This window comes from Ruditapes philippinarum, unplaced genomic scaffold, assembly GCF_026571515.1.
Source record: "Ruditapes philippinarum isolate M1 unplaced genomic scaffold, ASM2657151v2 ctg1146_1_1_1_1, whole genome shotgun sequence".
In the NCBI taxonomy this organism is placed as follows: Eukaryota; Metazoa; Mollusca; class Bivalvia; order Venerida; family Veneridae; genus Ruditapes; species Ruditapes philippinarum.
In genome coordinates, this window is record NW_026853527.1 from 91,816 (window position 1) to 119,483 (window position 27,668).

Genomic DNA, 27,668 nt, shown 5'->3' on the forward strand with positions numbered 1-27,668 from the left:
TCATTGCATTTAACAAAGTTATTCTCCTTTTTATGCCCTCATGAACAAATCATTTTTTAAATGTCCGATTTTTTACCAGTCGGTAACTTTGTTTTGAATTATTATGCTTAACAGCTTTCGAAGACGGAAGTTTAGCAGCTAGAATTTCTAGTCGTGATATGATAGTACATTGATAGTTATGTTCATTCCGTATCTTTGACTTTGCCCATATATGTATATCTGATATTTTAAAACAATGTGTGATTAGTGAGAACCATTGTCACATTTATACTTTTAAGGTAAAAACCCAGAAGTTACATTGGTGGTCGCGTCTGGTCATCAATTATTTTATTAATGAATAGGTTTGAAATAACCGGGCCTAATATTGTGGCATATTAAGAACACTTGTCAATCTCAAACGGCAGCTTGAAATTGGGTGTCAAAATAATGTACGCCGATGGTTGCGCCTGCTCATATCTTAGTCATTAGGTCATATCTTATTCATTGAGATAATAGCTTGAAATTTGTAATATATAGAGAGAGATATCATCAAGTTCATCATACCAAGTTGCGTTTTGACATATTTATGTCCCACTTTTTACCTAGAAAATATTCACTTTAATATCTCTCAAAAAAGAAAGAAACAATATTTATTCGCTTTAATTAAAGCCATGCTATGACCTGTGCAATGAATCGCATTCAGCAATACTTTGGTATAAGTTTGGTGCCTATGTACAGCTTAATTCCAATGTTTTACCAGTTTACAACAGTGTCCATGAATTCTGAATCAGAAGTACTAACAAATTCTCCGCATATGGTTGCTGTTGCTCATCAGCAGGAGTCGTATTTTAAGAGAATTCTGCAAGTTAAACAAAACCACAATTCTTTAGAACCAGATCGGAGCTTAATAATATGACACCCAGAAAAAGTTGGAAATTGTGACATGCCTTGGCTTCGTTGAATCAATATTTCTGATATAGACATAGAACTATGCACTGCTAGAATACGTTTTAAAATACCTGTCTACCGTACTGTAATCGTTTGCTTGCTGAAAGTTCCTTTCATGTTAAAAAGAGCAGCCATTTAAAGGAGTTTTTGTGTCGCCTCTACAGAGTAGTGGCAACATAGGGATCACTTCTCCGTCGTCTGTCCGTCCGTCCGTCACAAAACTTGTCCTGACTACTACTCATAAACTACTGGTGCATTTTCATCCAAACTTTACAGGAATGATCAGTACCAAGTCTAGTTGTGCATATTGCCAGCATTTTCCGGTTCAATGATTTTTGTCAGAGTTATGGCCCTTTAATAATTTTTAATTTTAAAGTTTGTCCGGACTACTTCTCTTATACCACTAATGCAATTTCAATGAAACTTTATAGGATTGATCTGTAGCTCAAGTCCTTGCGCATATTGCACGGGTTTTTCGGTTGAATGATTTTTGGCCGAGTTATGGCCCTTTGATAAAAAGGTGTTTTTTTCTGTGTGTTGCCAGATACACAAAAGCTTGTCCGGACTACTCCTCATAAACTACTGGTGCAATTTCATCCAAACTTTACAGGAATGATCAGTACCAAGTCTAGTTGTGCATATTGTCAGCATTTTCCGGTTCAATGATTTTTGTCAGAGTTATGGACCTTTTATAATTTTTATTTTTAAAGTTTGTCCGGACTTCTTCTCTTATACCACTAATGCAATTTCAATGAAACTTTACAGGATTGATCTGTAGCTCAAGTCCTTGCGCATATTGCGCAGGTTTTCCGGTTGAATGATTTTTGGCCAAGTTATGGCCCTTTGATAAAAAGGTGTTTTTTTCTGTGTGTTGCCAGATACGCAAAAGCTTGTCCGGACTACTCCTCATAAACTACTGGTGCAATTTTATCCAAACTTTACAGGAATGATCAGTACCAAGTCTAGTTGTGCACTGTCCGTCTGTCTGTCCGTCTGTCACAAAATTTGTCCCAACATGAAATTGGCCATCATGAGGCGACACATGTGATTATTGATCGCTCTTGTTTATTTAAAGACCACCTTTTCAATACTGTAACAAGACGAATGGATCAGCCTTTTAGGGAAAAAACGTATTTTTTTCACACAAAAGGAAAAACAACTGAAACGGGGTACATCAAATAAGGCTGGCAAAGTTACAGTTTTGTATCTGCTTAGCATAGTCTGCAATGTTCACGTGAGAAAATTTTCAAAAAGTTGCATTTACACCTATAATGAAGAGATCAATAGTCTTCAAGTGATAAAAAAAATGTTTCAAAGATCAGCGAAATATGACGGATTACAACGAAGAAGACCGTCTTCGCATTATGAGTGATATTGCAGGAGCTGAAGAACCAGTAGACGTTTCTGGAATTGGGGCATCTTTCTGTATTATCCTCCAAAAATCTGAAAAATCTTCTGGAGGAATCGCCAATATGAGCAACCAGTGGCGAGTATCAAATGAGCTTCAGGAATCACATATGAAACTGTTTTGAACAAATTACATGATGACCCTGGTATGCTGTGTGCAAGTTCATATAAAATTTGTTGAAAAATTTAAAGTTTTAAGGATTTTTTTTTGTGCAACTTGCTTTAAGGCCTCATGACGTGGCGTCGGTATGTAAATTCAGTGTGCTTCGTGTAGTGTTTTATATATGTGTGTTTTAGATCTTTCATAAGTTAACTTTGATATTTTTAATGTTACTTTTATAAAATTTTCGAAGTATATGTACCAGATACAACATCGCGTTTTCACCATCTTTCCACAATGTTTTCATACCATCGCGCTTTCACCATCGAAATAGAAAATCACGATTGTCAAAACGGAACATCGTAATATACATTTGATCTATTTTGCAGGGCAATTACATCGTCGGATACCCACGATTGATAAACATGTCACATAACATGCAATCTGATGAATGATAATGGCTCGGCCGTGGGTATCCGACGATGGGGCAATTATGGCTTTATAATGACCATATGGTGCTTACAATGAAATTTCTCCTTTTTACTGGACACAAATTTCATTAGTTTAGTTACTCACAGAGGACATACATTAAGGGACACGTGAACAATACAAAAATCAGCCAAAAGAAAATAACAGTTAATACCTAGCAAAGAAAATTTGATATGATGAATGAAAAGGAAATAGGTCTGATTCCCAGCCGTACAGCCGTTACGAAACATACCAATCATGCTGGGCTGGCGGTACTGGCATGGGATGGTGAAGGAACATATACATACAATGGGCAACTCGCCCATGACGTTTTTATGCAAAGTTTGTTTTGCAAAATTTGAGCTATTGGCATAATTTGCGTTATAAACTGTGCCATAAAATGTACACACACATAATTTTGAAAACAACGACGATTTTTATACGTCGATCATTCGGTGTTTTTTGATGACTGTAAATAAAACACGGATATAAAAGTACTAAATGTCTGGATTGTGTAAAAAATGTATTAATGTTTAAAGACACGTGAAAACCATGAACACATGGAAGTCGACAAAACGCTCCTTCAGCAATTTTGTGTTCGATTAAAAAAGGAATTGTTCTGTTATGCGCACCGGAAACGAAATTCTCGTGCATATTACTGGAGACGAAGGCGCCATCCGTGATGAAAGCACATACAAGAATGCGGTTTATTTTTCCAGAGATAGGGGTAAATAATATTAACAACACTATGTAGCACTTCCCAAATATAGCCTCCATCTTTTTAACTTAAAGTGTTTTTTAAAGCAGCAAAAGTGCCCCAAGATTTCTTTCCATTTTTTTATTTGTCTGGGTTTTTTTGAGGGAAATTTTTAATGTCACCGCCAGATATTTGTGGCATCAGGGGGTGGTTAGGGGAAGTTCAGGGTTCCCCGGCCCGGGAATAATTTGTCAGGGGGCGTGATGTTTTAGCTAAACCCTTTCTGGGTTTTTTCCCTTTTTTTCTTTGGGGTCTTTTTTCACATCATCTCTCCAAAGTAACCGTTTGTTTTGAAAATGAAATATCGTGTGAATATTTTCGTCTGTATTTGTGCTCGTTTGTGTGATTTTCATCTGTTTTTGTGCTCGTTTGTGTGTCTGTAATTGTGCACGTTTGTGTGTCTGTAATATAGATCATACATAGTAGAATGTAAAGTAGAAACCTCAAACCCTCAAAAACCACAAGTTTGATTTTCAACCAAACCCACAGTATATAAACGATTTGAACCCCAACCGGATCTTGTGAGAAGAATTCAGCATCTAAACGTACAATCAGGCGGGATGACACATTAAACTATTAAAAATCTGCTTGAATTTAATATGTTACGGTATGTTAACATTTGAATCATATTAAGAAATAATTTATCTTTGCTTAAATATACATCCATAACCTTCTTCGTAAAATATATGCGCATAAAACGCTGTGCTCTTCGCCTCACATTTTGTTTATGTCAACACACGCCGATTACACAAGCAAATGTATGCCTAAAATTGTTTTATTTCACTATAACTCATATCTGAATCTTAACTTTATTGTCTTAACCTCATGTTACCGGACAGACACTTGTGAAAATATCTTTGAATATTGATAAAACATAGTAAATAATAGAGGCGACATTTCTGATAACTGTACCCGTCTTGCTAAAACAATTTTAATGATCTGTACCCTACTTGTGTTTTCACTGAACCATTACTTGCGAGTCACTTTTGATGATTTTTATTGTGTTTTTGTCGTATGTTCCAAATTTTAATGAGCAGAATATGAAGTTATTGTGTCAAAAGAGAAGGGTACATATTTTAGTTCTATGTAAGTAACTAAAACTGCATATGAATGGAGGAGCTTCGTCATGTTTTCACTGTCTACGAAAATACCGGTATGAAGTGGCTGTTTATACGAATCAGAAAGTCAATTATTTCTTGATAGGAATAATTAACTAACAAACCTCACCTTCACTTACCATTCATTTTTCTTTGCAAAAGATATAAAGCTAAAATATTACATATGTACTATAAATTGTTTACATTTAGTTCAACGGCATTGTTGTTAGTTTTGACGTGACCGTTATATAACGTCACATATCAAAAAACCTCGAAATATCATTACAAGATTTTTTTGCAGATTACTTATTTCAACATGTTGAAAGCTTTACACCTACCGTTGATTTCATTCTGCTTTTTTAAACACTGTTTTATATTCTCAGAAATTCATTGACTTTCTTTTTCTGACATGTACGACTTTTTATTTTGTATATCTTTCATAGACGTCGACAATTTTGGCATTTTTTTTAAACGGAGAATATCTGGGAAATTTTTGAAATTTTAATTGTCAGTGTTTCAGCTATTGGTGTTATAAACTTCTTTTTTTTCGTTTACGTTATTGGCTGTGACGTTGAAATTTTTTAAATAGGAAATTTTATTCTGATCATTATTTATTATTTTCAAGTTGCAGTCTGGATGGCGAATAATTATGTGATGATGTCATTGAAATTCGTAGTCTTTACTGAACAGTATATGCAGTTGTATTCTTCCATGGTGATCCGAAAGAAAAATATACATAGCATTATATATTTTATTAAACAAATGATTAACAATATTATCAGTTAAACCAATTCCCGGTAAATATCTTAGATCCCACCTTATATACTAAAATTCTATTACAATCATTTATATTTTCTGGCAATAATTGATACAAAATCACAATGAACGTAAACTTTTTCTCCAATAAATCTTTAAAAATACTCACAAGTCAGGGTACAGATAAAATTCGTAAACTCACAAGTAGGGTTCACAATCACCAGCAAGTAACGTTCAGTTTACGGAAATGACCTCCTTGGTAAAACTCTTAAATTTATGTTCAAGATACAGCAATATGTTATGCATATGACTAAATTATCGTTTGTTATTGATTACTTTAGTAGTTCGTTATCACAATTCAATGTTTAACTAAATCAACATTGGAATAAGACGGATTTTTGTTCGTGTTCAGTGTTGATCACCTGAAAGCTGTTCGTGAGTTTAGATTATTTTATAGCCTTCGTGCTAACGTTTATGTTTTGCATAACTTAGACGTTTAATAAAGTTTCTCTCTCGCAATATAAATATAGATTTACTAACCTAACGTTCATCAGTATCAATATAAATACCAATATCGTAAACAAGTGAAGTGGCAGAATATGGCTGACACTAAAATCTTCTCACAAGATCCGGTTGGGGTTCAAATCGTTTATATACTGTGAAACCTGTTGATCAGTCAATTTCCAGTTAAAACACTTTGAATGGATTTTTTTTTCTTTTTCAGATTTTGATTTGGTTTTGTATAGCTGTGTTGCAGTCAAATGGAGGTAAGCTATTTCTTTGTTGTGATGTTTTTATTTTGGAGTTTTAACACTACAATGCAAACAGCAACACAAGATTTGCTTCGGCTGGTCTGAATATCATTCTGTGATGGTAGGTTTTAGTGTTTACCTTCTATATCATTGTGGTAAGTCACATTGAATTCACTATAGCACAGTTCAGCCACCATATTATTCCTAGGACAGGCTGTCAAGCAGTTTACCTGTACTAGATGCACTTTCACAAGGAACAGCTATTTCATCAGCAGAGGTACAGTGTGAATAACAGTAGAAAGGATTTCAAAATTAATCACAATAAACATGATCTGCACCATCTGGGAATCAACCCTGTGTCTAATCTGACCAGACTTTTACACCGCTGGCTGTTAATTTATGTATTTTCATAAGTTGTAAAATTCAAAATTTGATAATTTATTGGACAAATTCTGTAAATGGACCTATTCCAAAATGCTTGAAATTCCTATTTTCTCCCAAAGTGGTGTCATTAGTTTTGGGGCTGTTTTTGGAATTGAAATCCCACTCTTGACATGGGTTCTCTATGCCACTAGTGCTGCAATTTAGTTTTTCTTGATTTTCCGAATTTCCCAATTGGGCAGAGGAAAAGTTAAAAAAAACACATTGTTTTAGATTCTGTTTGATTTTCTTTTTCAGTAGTTGAAGCAGCATGTCCTGATCTTACTGCCCCAGAAAATGGCAGTGTTAATGTGGCCGGAGTTAATGAAAATGATACTGCGTCTTACACATGTTCGGATGGATTTTCTCTCAATGGAACAAATTTTAGAACATGTCAGGCTGATAATTCCTGGTCAGATTCGGCACCTAACTGTGTTATCAAAGGTGAGTATTTTAACATTTATGTTGCCATTATATTAACTCAGTCTCTTTTTTTTTCAGCCAATAATGGTGCTAAAAATAAAACTTGCAGTACTTTTTATGCTCCCTGAAAAATTTCGGGGAGCATATAGTCAGCGCCTTGTCCGTCTATCCCTCCGTCCGTCCGTTGTCTTGTCCGGAGCATAACTTGAAAATACTTTGAGATAATTTGTTGAAACTTCATATAGTGGTAGAGGGCATTAAGAGGGAGTGCAGTGTCAAAGAACCATAAGTCTTTTTTCCCGGTTCTTTAATTATCTCCCCTTATAGAAAAATCTTGTCCGGGGCATAACTCTACAACTATAAGAGATATCAATATGAAACTTTGTAGGTGAATAGATCTCAATGGGTAGATGCGCAGTGCATAAGAACAATAACTGTTTTTGTCCGAATTTTGGAGTTATTGCCCTTTGTTAATTTTAAGACTTTGAACTTTGTCCAGAACATAACACTAATACTATAAGAGATATCAAGATGAAACATTGTATGTAGATAGATCTCATTGAGTAGAGGTGCAGTGCAAAAGAACCATAACTCTGTTAAGCCTCATTTTTTAATTATCTCCCCTTTAAGAAAAATCTTGTCCAGGACATTGCTGTAAAACTATAAGAGATATCAATATGACAATTTGTAGGTAGATATATCTCAATGGGAAGATGTGCAGTGCACAAGAATCATAACTCTGCCTTGCCTAATTCTGGAGTTATTGCCCTTTGTTTCTTTTTACTTTTTGAAGTTGTCCAGGACATAACTCGGATATCATAAGAGAAATAATCAAGAAAAATTGTAGGTTGATAGATCACATTGATTTGAAGTGCAGTGCAAAGAACAGTAACTCTGCCTTGCCTAATTTTGGAATTATTGCAATTTGAACTTTTTCCAGGGACATAACTCTGAAACTACAAGAGGTGTACTTTTCTTTGTCTTAAACCTATTCAGGGATCATCACCAAGCTCAAACCAGAATCTTGTTTTAAGTGAAATTGTTGGGTAAGAATTCAGTAAGCTAGATAGCTCCCTCACATTAAACAATCCAAAGTCACTGGCAGGATTTGAACTAACAGGGGTGAGAGGCAAGTGGTTGAAAGTCAACAACATTAACCACTCCGCCATAGACTCCCCAATGAATTCTTCTGTGTGGAGCTATCAAACTAGCTAATAAAAGTTTAGTGATTGTGACCTCATGGGTTTATTTGGAATTTCGGTTTGTAGTTTGTCTGTTGTATTTATGATTTAGATGCTTTTGCAGGCAGAACAGAATAAATCCACAAGCAAAACCCAAGGTGCACAACTTCACATACTGTGCAACATTTCTGTAAAGTTTCATGACTCTTGGTCAAATACTTTTGAGCTGTGTGCTCCAGGAACGATAGTTGGGAAACTACCTGCCTGTATGACTGAAATACTGTTGGGGAAAAGGCGTAAAATAAAACAAACAAACAAACAAAATGTGCGACACAAGTTGAAAATTGCAAATTTTACTAAGTCAAGGGCAATAACTCAACAATAAAACTCTGACAAGACAGAAACAAGCCACAAGCAGGGTTAAATAATTATCAAATTGTCAATAATATGATGTTTAATTTTCATTTATTTCTGTTATGCAGATTGTGGTACACCAACAGACCCAGAAGGTGGAACAGCTGTCTACACCACCACAACATACAGCTCTGTCCTGACATACTCGTGCAACACAGGTTACACAATCACAGCCGGATCTTCAACAGCAAATTGTACTGGAGATGTCTGGAGTGATAGTCCTCCTACATGTACTATTGATGGTAAAAGATAATTTTCTCACACTATTTTTTTTCTCACACTATTTTTTATATAATGCACATATATTTACCTTATGAATATGTTTTATTTTGTAAAACTAATGTTGAATTTTGTAATGTAGCAGTATTAGAAAATCCTTGAGGGACATATTGGTTGACGGATTGATTGGTTGCTTACTTCTTATCACTTTCCCATCATCTTTTATGGTTTGAATTCCACAAGGGCGATTGAATTCTTTTCAGAAAGAAAGCTCAGTATTCATGTTTGAGTGTATTGTATGGAATTTTGGAAACTTCTGTTGGTGTAGGGTTAAAAAATTGAGAGATCTCATAATGACCTCTTTACACCAGCTAAGCTGGAAAGGGACCATAAGATGATATTAGTATCTGACTTTAAATACCATCCAAACCCACCTAAACAAAACCACAATAGAATAGATAATAAGTTGTCAGTTTGTCTGAATATTTTTTCATGGTGTTTCTTAAGAAATTTACCAATATCTTAGAAATTTCGTACATGTCGGTACGTAAAAAATCTCGACTTTTGGGTTTGGTATAAGTCTGTGTTTAAGTTAACATCTCCAGAGTTAAAAAAAAAAATGGGGGAAAAAATGAAACACTGATTTAATCTGGTGCCAAAAAGACAATTGTTAGAAGTTTTATCAAAGGAACATTTAATTTAATCAATGTCACAGATACACCTGTTTTATTCAAGCGGATCAACCTCATTATTTTGATCATATCATTTTATTACACCCTTGTGGTATCATTTCAGATTGTCAGGGTTTAAATAATATAACAGACGGAACTGTATCTGCACCTGTAACCACGTTTGGTGCTACGGCAACATACACATGTAGCACTGGATACTATATATCGTCTGGCGACGAGACTCGCACCTGTCAAGCTGGCGGCTCATGGAATGGCACCGAACCTGTTTGTACAATTCATGGTAAAATTAGATACTACAATGTATAACACTGATATGAAAAAGGATAATGGGAAACCATTTTCCTGAAAATAAAAGTGATAAATAACATTATAATATTACAAAACTATTTCTGTTTTAGACATTTGTAATCATAGTCTTTTTTGTAGAGTTGTAATAGAGATTTTACTAGTTTTAGATTACTTAACTATCCAGTTAGCTTACATAACATTGGTGGTTTCCGTTTGTGCCTGAAATAAAGTAGATAAAGGAACCCGAGGTCTTCGTCCACCAGTAATACTGTGTTTGTGCAACTAAAACCCAATCAAATAAAAAAGAAAAAAAAAAAGGATCACATAGAACTTTCAACAACATTGAAGAAAACTGTAGAAAATACTTACGCCCAATCTTCTTGCAATGCTTTGTTAAGATGGTCAAATTCTTAAAGTCTAATGGCTCATCACTACTGTGGGTTTTAATTGCCCAAGACTTATGATTATTTCATTTAATTATCCAGCTAAAATACAAATAAAAGAAGGAAAAAAGATGGTCAAATTCTTTAAGTACTTTCGATCCTTTCATGTAATCATCGAGCTAGCTAAAACACAAAAGTTCAGTTCTACTCAATTGATATAATGAACAAAGGAGCACCCGAGATTTTCCTCAACCAAAAAGGTTTGGGATATCCCATTTGACTCAAGTGTTATAAGACCTGACATGAAGCCCATACATGAAAATCAAATGTTTCCAAAAATTGTTGCATAATGGCATCATTGAGCTTCTGTATAAGCTTTTGTTGGAACATTATTTTTAGAATACAGAGAGATACTGGCATTTTGATATAACATTTCTTAAATATTTTTTTTATGCCCCCATTTCGAAGAAAAGGGGGTATATTGCTTTGCACTTGTCGGTCCGTTGGTCCGTAGACCAAATGGTTTCTGAGTGATAACTAAAGAACCCTTAGGCCTAGGAACTTCAAACTTGATATGGTGATTGGTCATGACCAGTAGATGACCCCTATTGATTTTGGGGTCAAGGGGTCAAAGGTCAAGGTCACATTGACCTTGTAAGCAAAAACGGTTTCCGATCAATAACTAAAGAACCCTTATGCCTAGGAACTTCAAACTTGGTATGGTGATTGGTCATGATCAGTAGATGACCCCTATTGATTTTGGGGTCAAGGGGTCAAAGGTCAAGGTCACATTGACCTTGTAGGTAAAAACAGTTTCCGATCAATTTACTAAAAACGCTTAGGCCTAGGAACTTCAAACTTTGTATGATGATTGGTCGTGACCAGCAGATGACCCCTATTAAGTTTTGGGTCAAGGGGTCAAAGGTCAAGGTCACATTGACTTTGTAAGTAAAAACAGTTTCTGATCAATAACTTAAGAACGCTTAGGCCTAGGAACTTTAAACTTGGTATGGTGATTTGTCATGACCAGCAGATTACCCCTATTGATTTTGGGATCAAGGGGTCAAAGGTCAAGGTCACATTGACATTGTAAGTAAAAACGGTTTCTGATCAATAACTAAAGAACGCTTCGGCCTAGGAACTTCAAACTTGGCATGGTGATTGGTCATGAGCAGCAGATGACCCCTTTTGATTTTGGGGTCAAAGGTCAAGGTCACATTGACCTTGTATGTTAAAACGGTTTCCGATCAATAACTAAAGAACCCTTAGGCCTAGGAACTTCAAACTTGGTATGGTGATTGGTCATGACCAGCAGATGACCTATTGATTTTGGGGTTAAGGGGTCAAAGGTCTAGGTCACATTGACCTTGTAGGTAAAAACGGTTTCTGATCAATTAACTAAAAACACTTTAGCCTAGGAACTTCAAACTTTGTATGATGATTGTTCGTGACCAGCAGATGACCCCTATTGAGTTTTGGGTCAAGGGGTCAAAGGTTAAGGTCATGACCAATAGATACTTGATAAACCCTTATTAATTGTTTGATCACTCAGGGTCAGAAGTCATGCATAATAACCTTATCACATGACTAATTGGCTGCTGATAGGGGGCATACATGTTTTACAAACATATCTTGTTTATCCTTTGTAGATTGTAAGTCATTAAGTGCACCATCTGATGGTAGTGTTGATGTAGGTACGACAACATACAACTCTAAAGCAACATTTTCCTGCAATGACGGCTATGAGATAAACGGTAAAGCAACAATAACATGCCAGGCAAACGGAAAATGGGAGACTTCACCAACCTGTGATATCAAAGGTTTATATATTATGTTGTATCAAATCTCTATATTCAGCTTTTTGTATCCCATTTTTAGCTCCTCGTCTATAATATAGGAAGAATAAGGAGAGCTATCTAGCACCCCCCCCCGCCCCCCCCTGCTGCTTAATCACTTAAGTTAAAGTTTGTGTTCCACCTCAAATATTTTCAAAGTCCATTGACATATGGCACACTTTTTCACCATTATTTCAACCTGTGTACAGGAGGACTGGTCCCTTTATCAAGCTTTTTTACAATATTGTGCCAAATGACTATCAAGCCATGGGAATAGTCGAGCGTTCTACTCACAGCTCTGTAATGAGATAACATTGGTAGCGTTAGTTTAATGCATCTTTTACTATTAGTTCTTTTACCATTTTTTATTTTTGAAATATTTCAGATTGTGGAAACTTGACTGCACCTGTTGGCGGTAAAGTGACATATCAATCTAGTGTATACAACTCTGTTGCAACCTTCAGTTGTGATACAGGCTATAATCTGACAGGAGCGATCAATACAACTTGTACAAATACTAGCACATGGAGTGATAGTGCTCCTAGTTGTACCATAGTGGGTAAGTTGTTACAGGGTCTAGAGAAGTGTACCAAATTGTACCATAGTCGGTAAGTTGTTACAAGGTCTAGAGAAGTGTACCCAATTGTACCATAGTGGATAAGTTGTTACAGGGTCTAGAGAAGTGTACCCAATTGTACCATAGTGGGTAAGTTGTTACAGGGTCTAGAGAAGTGCACCAAATTGTACCATAGTGGGTAAGTTGTTACAGGGTCTAGAGAAGTGTACCCAATTGTACCATAGTGGGTAAGTTGTTACAAGGTCTAGAGAAGTGCACCAAATTGTACCATAGTGGGTTAGTTGTTACAAGGTCTAGAGAATACTATAATGCCACTGTATGCTATGTGTAAATAAATGTATTTCAGCACAGTTTTATAAAGACATAATTCAAATTAATTCGAAAAGTCTAAAATTAACAAGTTAAAATGGCGGGGCGAAAACACGCTAATTTGCGAGGGCTCAGGGCAAAGTTAAATAAATAAAAGTTTGTCCCGCGGAGGCGCGGAGCAAGATTTAAGAAATAAAACAGTGGGGTAACGGGACAAAAACATGCTAATTAGCATGGGCGCGGGACGAATTTTAAAAAATAAGTCTATAATAAAGAAGTTAAAATGGTGAGGGCACGGAGTGAAACGCGCTGATTAGTGGGGGTGCTATTTAGCGTTTTTTTGCCCTGGACCCCGGGGTTTTATTTCATAAATCTTGTCCCGCGTCCGCATCGGGCGAAATTTTATTTATTAAAACTTTGCCCGCATTCTCAATAATTAGCATGTTTTCGTCCCGCGATCCCTCCATTTTAACTTGTTAATTCTTGACTTTTCGCTAGGCGGTGCGGGGCGAAAACATGAATGTAACAAATCAGCCAAAATTATTTTCAGATAGCCAAAGTTAATTAATTCTTGTAATAGACAGGTAAACCAAGGGTAAAATTTTCAGATACCAATAACAAATAAACTTTTTATATAGAATGGTACAGTGTCGGTTACTATAGAGATAGTAAAAGTTTATTGTAGTCTTATGTGTTCAAAATTGTGGAGCAAGGGTTAATTTTAGGAATAGAAAAATGTTGTTATTGAAATTTGCATGTAATGGCGTGTTAAATGTTGGTTTATAGTATTTTACTCTGCTTAATATCTTAAATAGATTTGACCATCTTTCAATCTTGATAAAACAAATTTGATAAATTTTTGTGAAAATTAAAAAAAAAATGTACTGCCTGAATAGCTAACAGAGCAGACCATGATCAGACATCACGGTTGTGCTGGCTGCACTGGTTAATGGGTATAATCTGTTGCCTCCAAACAGGCTAAAAGTTTAAAAAATAAGTACCAAAATTATGTCAAATAAAGACAGAGTTTTGCTTGATTTCTTGCAGATTGTGGAGTATTGAAGAAACCAGATAATGGTAATGTAAACTTTGACCCAGGGACAACATATGGAAAGATAGCATCTTATACTTGTATTACAAGTCATGACCTGAAGGGTAGCAATATTAGAAAATGTGAAGCTGACGGCCAGTGGAGCTCATCACCACCCACATGCGAGATATATGGTATGTGTTATGAGATATATGGTATGTGTTATGATATATATGGTATGTGTTGGGAGATATATATGGTATGTGTTGTGAGATATATGGTATGTGTTGGGAGATATATGGTATGCGTTATGAGATATATGGTATGTGTTGGGAGATATATGGTATGTGTTGTGAGATATATGGTATGTGTTGGGAGATATATGGTATGTGCTGTGAGATATATGGTATGTGTTGTGAGATATATGGTATGTGTTGGGAGATATATGGTATGTGTTGTGAGATATATGGAATGTGTTATGAGATATATGGTATGTGTTATGAGATATATGGTATGTGCTATGAGATATATGGTATGTGCTATGAGTTACATGAAATGTGTTGTGAAATGTATGGTATGTGTTGCGAGGTATATAATATGTGTTGCAAGAGATATGGTATGTGTTGTGAGATATATGGTAGGTGTTGTGAGATTATGGTATTTTTAGTGAGATATATGGTATGTGTTATTTAAATAATTTCATAATGTGCTTACACATTATTTCTTTGTAAACTCAGTTTGAATGACATATTTTTCTATATTTAGATTGTGGGACTCCTACATCTCCTACAAATGGCAATGTATCTTCAACATTGACAACTTATGGTAAAGAAGCCACGTATTCATGTAACACTGGTTATGTTATCAATGGAACTGCGACAACAACATGTGGTAAAGGCACATGGTCAGGGTCTCTGCCGACTTGTGAAGGTATTCATTATAATTTTGAACATTTTAAAATTAAAGTCCAATGTTTATTGATATTTGTAAAATAATTTGAATTCACTTATGAAATGATGTCTTGAAAAATATTTGTTAACCAAAAAAAAATAATTGCAAACATGCCATCATTCTGCCCTCTTTAGAGTCACATTCTTTTAAAAGTAAATTATTAAAGTTAAGTGTTATTTCATATGAAAGAGCATTATATTTGGGTACATTTAAGCCACATGGGAGGCATGATTGTTTATTTGATTTTGTTGTGATGTTACATTTAATTTTGTTCCCATTACATTTTAGACATTGATGAATGTACAGCAGGGACAGGTAATTGTGATATCAATGCAGCATGTACGAACACTGTTGGAAGTTTTACCTGTGCTTGTAATACAGGATATAATGGTGATGGTACATCATGTACAGGTAAGGAGCATTGTTTGATCTCCATTGAGGTCCAAAGACTTAAAATTAATGAAAAAACTTATATTCTTACATACTGGTAAATCAACTGTGACACCTAAAGTGGAAAATGCAAACAATAATGAATAAAGTTACTCAGAAATAATTTGAAAATGGATTTTTTGGTGCAAGTTTAGCCACAGCTGAGTTAAAAACCTTTTCATTCTTTTCATTTTATTGGTCATTTTGCTCAATTCAAATGATAATAAATGAGTGAGCAAATGATAAAAAAAAAATGCATGTGAGTTATTGGGCCAAGAAATGGTACACAAGGGTATGAAAACTCCCATTTTACTGAAATGACTCTGTGGTGTCCCTTTAATGTTGATTTTGAATGTTTTATTGAAACATGCATGCTCCTGTCACTAACAATGTTTATTATACTGTACATTACTGCACTTTACAAAATCTCACTTGACAGAGATAACTCCTTAACAACAAGTTAAGTCTTCCCAAAGTAAAATAGCACTGTAAATTTAACTTTTCAAGAGCAAAACCTTTCACCAGCAATCAAAACCTTTGTCTTCTAAATGTTGTTTGCTCTGCAGTAGTTATACTATAGCTTCTTTGTAGAGAATATGCTGTTATTTGCAGCATGTGAATTGGATGTTGTTACAATAATTATTTAGAACAATTACAAGGTTATTTAAATTTTCAGCTTGCTTGTGCCTGAAATAATGTATAAAGGGGCACCTCTGGTCTTCCTACACCAGTAAAGCTGGAAAGCTGCCATATGATCTATACTGTGTTGGTGTGACATTTATGCCAAAAAATTTAAAGAAAGTATCAAAAATGTTCTTAAATGTTTTCTTTCCATCTAGATATAAATGAATGTACAGCAGGGACAGGTAATTGTGATGCCAATGCAGCATGTACAAACACTGCTGGAAGTTTTACCTGTGCTTGTAATACAGGGTACAATGGTGATGGTACATCATGTAAAGGTAAGTTAAGAACTTAAGAGTTTGATCTCATACTTATATGTTTTGTCAATGTTGACATTTAGCAATGATTTATTATTGATTTAAAACATACATATAATTTTGATATTTTGAAGTCCTTGTTTATTTTTTGTATTTTGCTTTTTGCTTCATTTCCAGGCAATTTTTCTTGTGATTTATAGAAGCCTTTGGGTAAAACTCACTTAAGAGCACAAAGTGCTCAAGGTGAGCTTTTGTGATACTCCATCAGACGTCATTTCTTTTTATTTTACCAATATCTCCACCTTACTTTCTATGCCAATAGTGATGGAACTAACACAGGAATGTTCATTGTTATTCATTCAGCTGCAAACAAGAAAATAGCAATTGTTTGGCAATATTGATCTTAGACTGATTTTTGAAAGGTTTTCCGTTAGTTTCTTAGATTTATAATGATTTGAACAATTGGTTTTTAATGATAATATAGCAAAAAGTACTTTCTAATATAATGACAGCTAGATAGACTAATGGTTAGTATGACTGGATTATAATGATGGAGTCGCAAGTTTTGGCTTTCCTGTGCTTATTGCCCAAGCCGCTACTCAGCTCATGTTTCATTTGATTTCTCTGAGATTTTAAATATGAATACAATTCATGTGTATAATTAAAGATATTAACAAAGTATATCTATATATCTTTTGCATTTCAGATGTTGATGAATGTACAGCAGGGACAAATAATTGTGACTCAAATGCAGCATGTACAAACACTGGTGGCAGTTTTACCTGTGCTTGTAATACAGGCTATACTGGTGATGGTACATCATGTACAGGTAAGGATTAAGATTTTTTGTATAAGGCAATTGATGGATAATGTCATCATGCCCCTATTAGCAGCTCATATGATTGTATTGTCTCCAACTTAGCCCCAAAAATCTGTGGATATAGTTTATGGTTGGGTTATTTAATCATTTTATGTTGGGATACTATCTTGCTAGGTAATGAAACATGAATAGTTCTCAGAAGAACACAGCCTGAAATAAAACATGTGGAAAGACAATAAGCTTTGTCTTCAAACAGTTCAGTTGAATTAAAGCGAATGGAACAGTGTCATACACTGACCTGAGATAGCATTATTATTAAACCTCTTACAGAGGTAAAAATTTTCTACAAAGTAATTATTCTCTTATTGAGATCTTATTATCTAGAAAATAAACCCTAGTCTCTTACGGAGGTGAAAATTTTCTGTGAAGTAATTATTCTCTTACGGTGATCTTATTACCTAGAAAATATTGAACCCTAGTCTTGTACGAAGGTGAAAATTTCCTACAAGGTAATTATTCTCTTACGGAGATTTTATAATCTAGAAAATAAACCGAAACCTCTTACGGAGGAACAAATATAGATACAAATATTATGTTTTTTGGAAATCCATAGATTTACTTTCATTAAAATAGCGGCAACCATAATGCTGACCCTTACGCGGGTTGTGTTTATAACAGTGATTTATGTATAGTGTCAAACTATAAAACATTTACTGCTGTGAAAATTTGTAGTAATTTTTCAAATTTCATCAGACTCTTATTCTATTAGTGATTTATAGTGCTTTGGAAATTTGTGTAACACACAGGGCATTGCAAAGCTGTTTTAAAAAAGGACTGAAATAAAAAGGCGTGACAAATCAGGTAAAATGCAATTAAGTCAAAAGATTTTCAGTATCTCACTGTCTTAAGTCTAATTTAAGAAAGATTTAAGAAAGTATCAGCCCTTGCTCAGAAAATGTAATTTGATGATATCAATTGTTTTAATTTTGGTAACTGTATGATAAGTTTAAATAACTATTATTTGATTTAACAAGATTTTGAGCTGATGCTTTGGATGTGAAAAGTGAACTTGCATTTTCCAGAATCATCTTTGAATAGGCTCAGTCAAACAAAGCCTGCAACATTTTCATTTTGCTGTTTTGGGCGTACTGTAGAAATTATATTTTCGCACAGAAATAGTTATCTATATAGTAGGGAATAATGCTGGAGCAAGTTTTGCATAGAAATGTCAAAAACTATGTTTGTCATATAATATGGAATTTTGCATGTAAATGTGTACTCCAAATTTGTTATATAAGAAGATCGAATATGCTGGAGCAAGTTTTGCATATAAATGTCGAAAACTGAGACTCCAAATTTGCCCTTGAGAAATGGCACTGTTTGGAACATTCTTGTGACGGAATTGTTACAAAAGAGGCTTGTGGTTGATAAAATATTGATCAAACTTCAACTTCCCCTCTACGAAGGTAAGTCTCGTTTAATCTTTCCGTTATAATGGCACTTGTTGCCATATAGAATCTGTGTATTAATTTCGTCTTGTTACCTTTTAGATAAAGATGAATGTACAGCAGGGACAGATAACTGTGACACAAATGCAGCATGTACAAACACTATTGGAACTTTTACCTGTGCTTGTAATACTGGCTATAATGGGGATGGTACATCATGTACAGGTAGGATTAAAATCCATTAGAGTGTGGATCTCATCTTGTTGACAACTATGTGTGTCATTAGCATAGGTTTACAATGATTTCATTTTGTATTTAAACATGATTCCCGAAAGTAAATAAGTGTCAAAAGATTTTATAAGACAAGTAAGCCCAATTTTTAGCTCTGCTTTCCGAAAAAAAAGTAATTTTTACCTGTTGGCAGCTGCTTTTGTCATCCATTTTTACTAACAAGACTATGATGTTGAAACCTTAAATAATGATGCACCTTGATAATTTCAACTTGTCACACCCATTTTTAGGTCAAAGGTCACTGGTATTTGTAATAGGTAATCTGTTCTCAAAAACTCCAGCGCTTTAAACTTGGTATACTTGTTCAAATATATATAGATTTCTCTGCCATAAGGAACTATAAATGTGTGGCATAAGACAACTCATTACTTTCATTGCTTCTGTTTAATTTAAGATGAATATTATTGCTATTTCTTTATTTTAGATGTAGATGAATGTACAGCAGGGACAGGTAATTGTGATATCAATGCAGCATGTACAAACACAGCTGGAAGTTTTACCTGTGCTTGTAATACAGGGTATGATGGTGATGGTACAACATGTACAGGTGAGGAGTTAAAACTGAAATGATACATGTTTTTGATTATTTTGCTTTATACTCTTTTTCCCCTAATGTGTTTTTATATGTTAATTTAAACATTATTTATTTTAGTAGTCCGTAGTCAAAAAAATATTTGACCTATAGTCATAAGATTGACAGAACAGTGGCGTGTGGGGGCATACCTATCCTATGGACACATTTCTAGTTTAAACCACACCTGAGATTGTTTCTTGGAATGAACAAGTTATGGTTTCATATGAGGATATGCATCTACAGCCAGTAGTAGTAGTTATAGGGTTAAAACTCAGGATCCCTGGGTTGAGAGGCTAACAAGTTCACCACTAAATCAACCGTCTCCTTTTGTATATGTTCTCTTCAGCAAAATAAAAACCAATTTGTCCTTAACCCATTGCTTCATGAGCATTTTGTGAAAAATGGCTGTTTTCATTGAAAAGTCTCCCGTTACAAGTTCAAATTGCTATAATACTATAAAAACTGCTTCAACACTAATCAAACTTGGCACAAATGTTGACTGAACCATTGTCCTTGCAACAACATGCTCAGACTTAAATTTTCTGTTACCATGGCAACGAGGGGACATCTCAAAATTGCCAAAAATCACTATTTTGCGTTGATTTTTTCCATCAAAATTGATTTCCAAGTGCTGCAACTTATCAATGGATTGAGATAGAGTCAAATGCTTTTCAGCGTTGGTTACACGTTACCTTATGATCAATCTGGGGTCATTTACAGCCTCTCACAAGTCCAAAATTTTCTTGGCGATGAGGGGGACTCCGCCCCCCTTCAAACCCCCCAAAACAGAAGGGGGCACATCCCCCTTCTGGCAACCCCCTGATGTATCTTTTGGTTGGGGGGCCGCGCCGAAAAAGAGGTCAATTTTTTTTAACAACATTTCTCAAACAAAAACAAGTGTTTAGGGCCTGGATAAGGCATTTTTTCATCATTTGAGACAACAAAAAGGGGGGGGGGTGAAAAAGGCGTTAAAAGGCGTGTATATGAAGTAATGGGTTAACTGAAAATGATGAAAATACTTGAAATTACCCTAAATCGCGTTTTTTCATGTTTAAACATGGCCTGTCATATAAATTTGAAGAAAAATTGTTGTTTTGTAGATTTTTTTATTTTTTTCATTAACCCATTGCTTCATGAGCATTTTGTGAAAAATGGCTGTTTTCATTGAAAAGTCTCCCGTTACAAGTTCAAATTGCTATAATACTATAAAAACTGCTTCAACACTAATCAAACTTGGCACAAATGTTGACTGAACCATTGTCCTTGCAACAACATGCTCAGACTTAAATTTTCTGTTACCATGGCAACGAGGGGACATCTCAAAATTGCCAAAAATCACTATTTTGCGTTGATTTTTTCCATCAAAATTGATTTCCAAGTGCTGCAACTTATCAATGGATTGAGATAGAGTCAAATGCTTTTCAGCGTTGGTTACACGTTACCTTATGATCAATCTGGGGTCATTTACAGCCTCTCACAAGTCCAAAATTTTCTTGGCGATGAGGGGGACTCCGCCCCCCTTCAAACCCCCCAAAACAGAAGGGGGCACATCCCCCTTCTGGCAACCCCCTGATGTATCTTTTGGTTGGGGGGCCGCGCCGAAAAAGAGGTCAATTTTTTTAACAACATTTCTCAAACAAAAACAAGTGTTTAGGGCCTGGATAAGGCATTTTTTCATCATTTGAGACAACAAAAAGGGGGGGGGGGGGAAAAAGGCGTTAAAAGGCGTGTATATGAAGTAATGGGTTAACTGAAAATGATGAAAATACTTGAAATTACCCTAAATCGCGTTTTTTCATGTTTAAACATGGCCTGTCATATAAATTTGAAGAAAAATTGTTGTTTTGTAGATTTTTTTATTTTTTTCATTAACCCATTGCTTCATGAGCATTTTGTGAAAAATGGCTGTTTTCATTGAAAAGTCTCCCGTTACAAGTTCAAATTGCTATAATACTATAAAAACTGCTTCAACACTAATCAAACTTGGCACAAATGTTGACTGGACCATTGTCCTTGCAACAACATGCTCAGACTTAAATTTTCTGTTACCATGGCAACGAGGGGACATCTCAAAATTGCCAAAAATCACTATTTTGCGTTGATTTTTTCCATCAAAATTGATTTCAAAGTGCTGCAACTTATCAATGGATTGAGATAGAGTCAAATGCTTTTCAGCGTTGGTTACACGTTACCTTATGATCAATCTGGAGTCATTTACAGCCTCTCACAAGTCCAAAATTTTCTTGGCGATGAGGGGGACTCCGCCCCCTTCAAACCCCCCAAAACAGAAGGGGGCACATCCCCCTTCTGGCAACCCCCTGATGTATCTTTTGGTTGGGGGGCCGCGCCGAAAAAGAGGTCAATTTTTTTAACAACATTTCTCAAACAAAAACAAGTGTTTAGGGCCTGGATAAGGCATTTTTTCATCATTTGAGACAACAAAAAGGGGGGGGGGGTGAAAAAGGCGTTAAAAGGCGTGTATATGAAGTAATGGGTTAACTGAAAATGATGAAAATACTTGAAATTACCCTAAATCGCGTTTTTTCATGTTTAAACATGGCCTGTCATATAAATTTGAAGAAAAATTGTTGTTTTGTAGATTTTTTTATTTTTTTCATTAACCCATTGCTTCATGAGCATTTTGTGAAAAATGGCTGTTTTCATTGAAAAGTCTCCAGTTACAAGTTCAAATTGCTATAATACTATAAAAACTGCTTCAACACTAATCAAACTTGGCACAAATGTTGACTGGACCATTGTCCTTGCAACAACATGCTCAGACTTAAATTTTCTGTTACCATGGCAACGAGGGGACATCTCAAAATTGCCAAAAATCACTATTTTGCGTTGATTTTTTCCATCAAAATTGATTTCAAAGTGCTGCAACTTCTCAATGGATTGAGATAGAGTCAAATGCTTTTCAGCGTTGGTTACACGTTACCTTATGATCAATCTGGGGTCATTTACAGCCTCTCACAAGTCCAAAATTTTCTTGGCGATGAGGGGGACTCCGCCCCCCTTCGAACCCCCCAAAACAGAAGGGGGCACATCCCCCTTCTGGCAACCCCCTGATGTATCTTTTGGTTGGGGGGCCGCGCCGAAAAAGAGGTCAATTTTTTTAACAACATTTCTCAAACAAAAACAAGTGTTTAGGGCCTGGATAAGGCATTTTTTCATCATTTGAGACAACAAAAAGGGGGGGGGGGGGTGAAAAAGGCGTTAAAAGGCGTGTATATGAAGTAATGGGTTAAGTAAATTATAATATATATCAGGATTTTGATAAAACTTAACAAGGTTGATTCTGAGCTAGTGGAACAAAGATGACTTAATCTTGAGTAAGGCCCTTTAGTATTTTTCTTCCCTCTTCAAAGAAGTTAAAGTTTAGTATTGCTGTGCATGTTGTCTGTTGGTCTGTCTGTTGATTTGTCTGTAGACCAGACCTTATCCTACAAAAAAACTAGAGAATACTTTTGTTGATTATGACTAGTAGATGACTAGATTTCGTGGTCAGTAAGTCCAAAGTTCCAGGTTACTACAAGCATGTCCAATCAAAAAGAGAATAACAATTGGGCCAAAAAACCTTATATTTATTTGAGAGGTTGGGTAAGAACTTGAGACGACTTATATTGATTTTAGTCATTTGGTCAAAGGTTAGTATGTGTGACCTTAAAAATTTTGTCAAAACAATATTAATGAAGAATGCTTTTGCCTGTAGTTTACTGATTTTGTGAGAAAGTTGATTGATCATGAGCATAAATGACCCCTTTTTATATTGAGGTCAGTGGGTCAAAGTTTTTGGTCAGTGTTACTGTAAATTTTTTTTTACAGAATACTTTGGTATTCCAAAATTGGATCTGTATCTATGGCTTTCAATCCTCAGATTTGTTAGAGAGATAAATAAATTATGACCTGGAGATTACCCTTAATTTTGTAATAAAGATATCAAAATTACCTTTTTGGAGGTACAGTCTAACTTGCCCACGTGTATTAAGCGACTTTTGTCTTAAACAACCACTTTAAATTCCCCCGATCATTTTATCTATATATCTTTAATGTATTAAGCGACTTTTGCTCAACGCGACCAGCGACCGCTACAGTACAGATATCGAGGAATATGCAAATTCCTGCGAGTATCGAGTAATCTCAAAAAGCGTGACTCCGTGTGGATTATAAATTTCTCGGGTGAAAAAGAGTGACTCCGAGACAAAAACGAGTGACAATTTTGTCCGCGGGACTCCGTGAATCTCAGAGTCAAAAAGAGTGACTCCGAGAAAATAAGACTGATTTGGTACACGTATGCTTTATTTATTTATTAATTAATATAATGCTCTACCTCTAAAATAAAATCCTTCAACGCATGTATTATTTATTCAAAATAACAATAATGTCCTTCGTTGATGTAAAGTATCACAAGTGAAAACGAAAGTAGACACACTTGATTCATTAATTAATTTAAGGAAAGAATAATCGATGATTTCCCGCAATTCCCGTAACGCGCAGTGTCAAAAACCTATTTAATTTAGTATTCTAAAATAAGAAAATATAGATGAGCTTCTTTTTTGCATTGTTTATACAAATTTATAATTATTATGTAAGCAAAAAAAGAAGAAGAAAAAAAAGGAAATACATGGCAAAACAACCACGTGCTTAGGTCGATTCATTCCATTGACATACTATCGTAAGGGAAATTATACTTTGTACCAGAACTGAATAAAAAAACAACATTTTCTTTAAGACAGTTTACAAATTATTCTTCAGTGAAATGCATCTGCCTTGGAAAGTAAACTTCTGAAAAAGGTAATTTTATACTTTTAAGTCAGGCTTTTAGATAAATTGGTACCAGTTACATAAATGATACCAAACTGATTTCCATGTGAAGTACATGTACGTCTCCTTTTAATTGTTGGTTGATAAAAAATCCGTGAAATACGAGATGTAATACATCATTCCATACAATGCACTAGCCAAAACAGCGACACCCTATGTCGGCATGTACAGTCCTGCTTTTAATATTAATGTATTAATTTATTTTACTATTGCTTTCAGAACAGAGTTAAGAAGTTCGATCTGCTAAGCAATTCTACCGATGTTGGCAGCACAAGAAAGGACATCATTAAGGAATTCATTTATGAAATTCTACCGATGTTTGCAGGGGGAAAACAACAGGCACTGCGTCGTCTCAAACATAAAACCATGAATTATAAAACAGCAACAAGAAAATTGAGATTGGCAGTGATTTTTAAAGGCATCCCGGTCTTTTTAAATCCACATACGTACATGTACAATGCATGCCCGCTTTCTGTGACGGTCAAATATGTTCATATGCTATAATAAAATATTGTTTTATCGTCTATGAACAGTACATGTACGTGAAATCGGAAGTAGAATAATCTTTGTCAAAACTGTTTTGTTTTTTGTTGTTTTTTTTTTAAATTTTATAAAATGACATGATATAGATGATGTACACACCATAAACACACCATAAACAAATAAAGCAAAAAGAAAAAGAAAACAAGCAAATAAAATGATCATTTTATTCTTTGCTGTTTTTATTTTTTGTCAATCTTTGTAAAGCTGATTACAGGTGAATGAATTACGGGAGCAGTGCACTAGGTAAGTTGAACGGCCTCTGTCAACTTGTTAACTCCTCTATAACTTGAATTCCTCCATAATGCCTGAAATAAAAAAACAACAAAAATCTTAATTTATTAATGATCATCACAAGACAATTTACTTTTGATTCCAATATCAACATACATCTACATATGACTTTGATAACAGAATGAGATCGACAGATTTTCGGAGCTATTCTTGGAATAAAATTACAACAATATATTACTAACATGCAGCTTTATTTAGAAACGATTAGGTTAATGTTAATTCTCAAAAATTATATATAAATCAAGTGTCTTCTAATTAAAATTAATGTTAAAAACGGCGGACGTGACAGGTTGACACGTAACTAAAATACATGTAAACAATGGATGTATGAAGGAACGTACATGCATCATGACAATTTTTAAAACTATACAAACCAATATAAAAGTTGGGAAAGTCAATTTTTTTATGTGCACATGTTATCAATGATTAAAATATTATGAAGATCGAAACTCATTTTCCACATTGAAAAAAAAAAAAAACACAATACAATATGTGGCACCTGAAATAAATTAGAACGGCACGTTATCGGTATTTGATGCATTTAGAAACATTTACATCTAAACAAAAATTCGATGATGTATAAATATTAATAAACATACAAAAAATATAGAAATTTCATAAATTATAACTACATAGATTATTTTCGTCAAAAGGAAGTTGTAGGTTTTTCTCTCGAGGAACTGTCGCCGTGATTTAATTGGACAAGACAGACATTTAAGATTAATGAAGTTTATATAATTAATTCAATTCTTAAAGAAGTATAAAAAAAGCTGGGCCGTTATTATATGGATTTTTTTAATCGTTTTTTGTTTTTGAATAAATTTCGGGTTCCTGTGGTTATTGCTACTGACCTAATTAATCGGGATAAAAATAAACTTGAGAACTGATGACGCTTGCGGTAGTGATTTTTTCTAATCAAATGTACCTTTCAACTGTTTCAGGGTAAATTGAAAACAACAACGGTAAAAATCATCTTTATTATTTTCGAAAAAAAATTAAATTGCACTTGCATTTATTTACACTAGCTAGACACCGACACGGAGTTACGCGTTAATTCTCTCTCGGAGTCACGCGCTTTTATTTTCGTCTCGGAGTCACTCTCATCACACGTTTCTCACGCGGAGTCACTCGTTTTTATGGACAAATACTCTCGCGAGTTGCGAGTGTTTTCCTCGATCCTCCGAGGATTTTGCATATTCCTCGATATCTGTACTGTAATTGGTCAGCTAATTCAGATAAATCTTTTCTTTAAACGACCACTTTTACCTGTCAAGTAATTATGTTTTAAGGGAACGCCACCTCATAATGTCACAAGTGGCAACAATCAAAACACAACAAATAAATGTGTGAAAAACTCTATTTCCCAAACCGTTTTAGTGTATGCAAATAGAGTTAAGTATACGCGTGACGTGAATTACCCAATAATATTGAATAAACAATGTAACGATCCGCCCCTACTGACATGGTGTATACACTTTGCTTGAAGACATTTAGACTGCATTGAATTGACCTTGAACATGATCAGCAATTAAATTAATCGTAACAATTAGATGTAGTTTGTTTATTTCAAATGAGGAAATGCACAACAGAAAACATCTTCACTAATAGGGTTTTTTTATGTTGGAGACAAGGAAAAACAATGGAGAAATTAAAAAATTCTGGAAAATTGTCAAACATGTACGTAATGGATCAAAACTGTTTAAATATCTGAAAGTTATATTTTACATAAGCATCCATTTAGATTATCAGAGCGTACTAATTATTCAACATTTATATAAACGCAGTTGTAAAACATTCCCACTGCAAAAGAAAGATGTCATTTATAATTTTTCACTTTTATATCATGCTTTGTCTTAACCCTTTACCTCATATATAAGCGAAACAACGCACTTTCGACCCCCCCCCCTTTTAGGCCTCAAATAGTAAAAAAATGTCCTATTTGGGCCCTAAACACATGTTTTCGTTTGAGAAATGTTGCTAAAAAAATTTAGCACTTTTTCGACGCCGCCCCCCATCCAAAAGATACATCAGGGGGTTGCCAGAAGGGGGATGTGCCCCCTTCTGTTAGGGGGGTTTGAAGGGGGGCGGAGTCCCCCTCATCGCCAAGAAAATTTTGGACTTGTGAGAGGCTAAAAATGACCCCAGGTCTATCATAATGTAACGTGTAACCAACGCTTACATTATGATAAGTCAAAGCCTTTGACTCTATCTCAATCCCTTGAGAAGTTGCAGCACTTTGAAATAAATTTTGATGAAAAAAATCGAGGCAAAATAGTGATTTTTGGCAATTTTGAGATGTTCCCTCGTTGCCATGGTAACAGGAAATTTAAGACTGAGCATGTCGTTACTAAGGCAATGGTCCAGTCATCATTTGTGCCAAGTTTGATTAGTATTGAATTATTTTTCATAGTTTCATAGCAGTTTGAACTTGTAACAGGAGGCTTTTCAGTGAAAACGGCCATTTTTCACAATATGCTCATGGGGGAAAGGGTTAAGAGACTGTTTCTTTAAGCGACCG

At 34.9% G+C, this 27,668-nt stretch overlaps 1 protein-coding gene across 1 annotated transcript in view; it reads left to right on the plus strand.

Moving 5' to 3' along the window:
• The first annotated feature begins 3,396 nt into the window (after positions 1-3,396).
• Positions 3,397-27,668, plus strand: part of LOC132737129 (sushi, von Willebrand factor type A, EGF and pentraxin domain-containing protein 1-like) — a 74,006-nt gene continuing 49,734 nt past the window's right edge. Inside the window, exons 1-14 of the mRNA XM_060724384.1 lie at positions 3,397-3,629; positions 6,237-6,279; positions 6,943-7,128; positions 8,771-8,944; positions 9,717-9,893; positions 11,934-12,104; positions 12,505-12,678; positions 14,053-14,229; positions 14,801-14,965; positions 15,275-15,397; positions 16,255-16,377; positions 17,063-17,185; positions 18,727-18,849; positions 19,340-19,462. Coding sequence (XP_060580367.1) covers positions 3,585-3,629; positions 6,237-6,279; positions 6,943-7,128; positions 8,771-8,944; positions 9,717-9,893; positions 11,934-12,104; positions 12,505-12,678; positions 14,053-14,229; positions 14,801-14,965; positions 15,275-15,397; positions 16,255-16,377; positions 17,063-17,185; positions 18,727-18,849; positions 19,340-19,462 — 1,927 coding nt within the window. The 5' untranslated portion in view covers positions 3,397-3,584. The remainder of the gene's footprint in view (positions 3,630-6,236; positions 6,280-6,942; positions 7,129-8,770; positions 8,945-9,716; positions 9,894-11,933; positions 12,105-12,504; positions 12,679-14,052; positions 14,230-14,800; positions 14,966-15,274; positions 15,398-16,254; positions 16,378-17,062; positions 17,186-18,726; positions 18,850-19,339; positions 19,463-27,668) is intronic.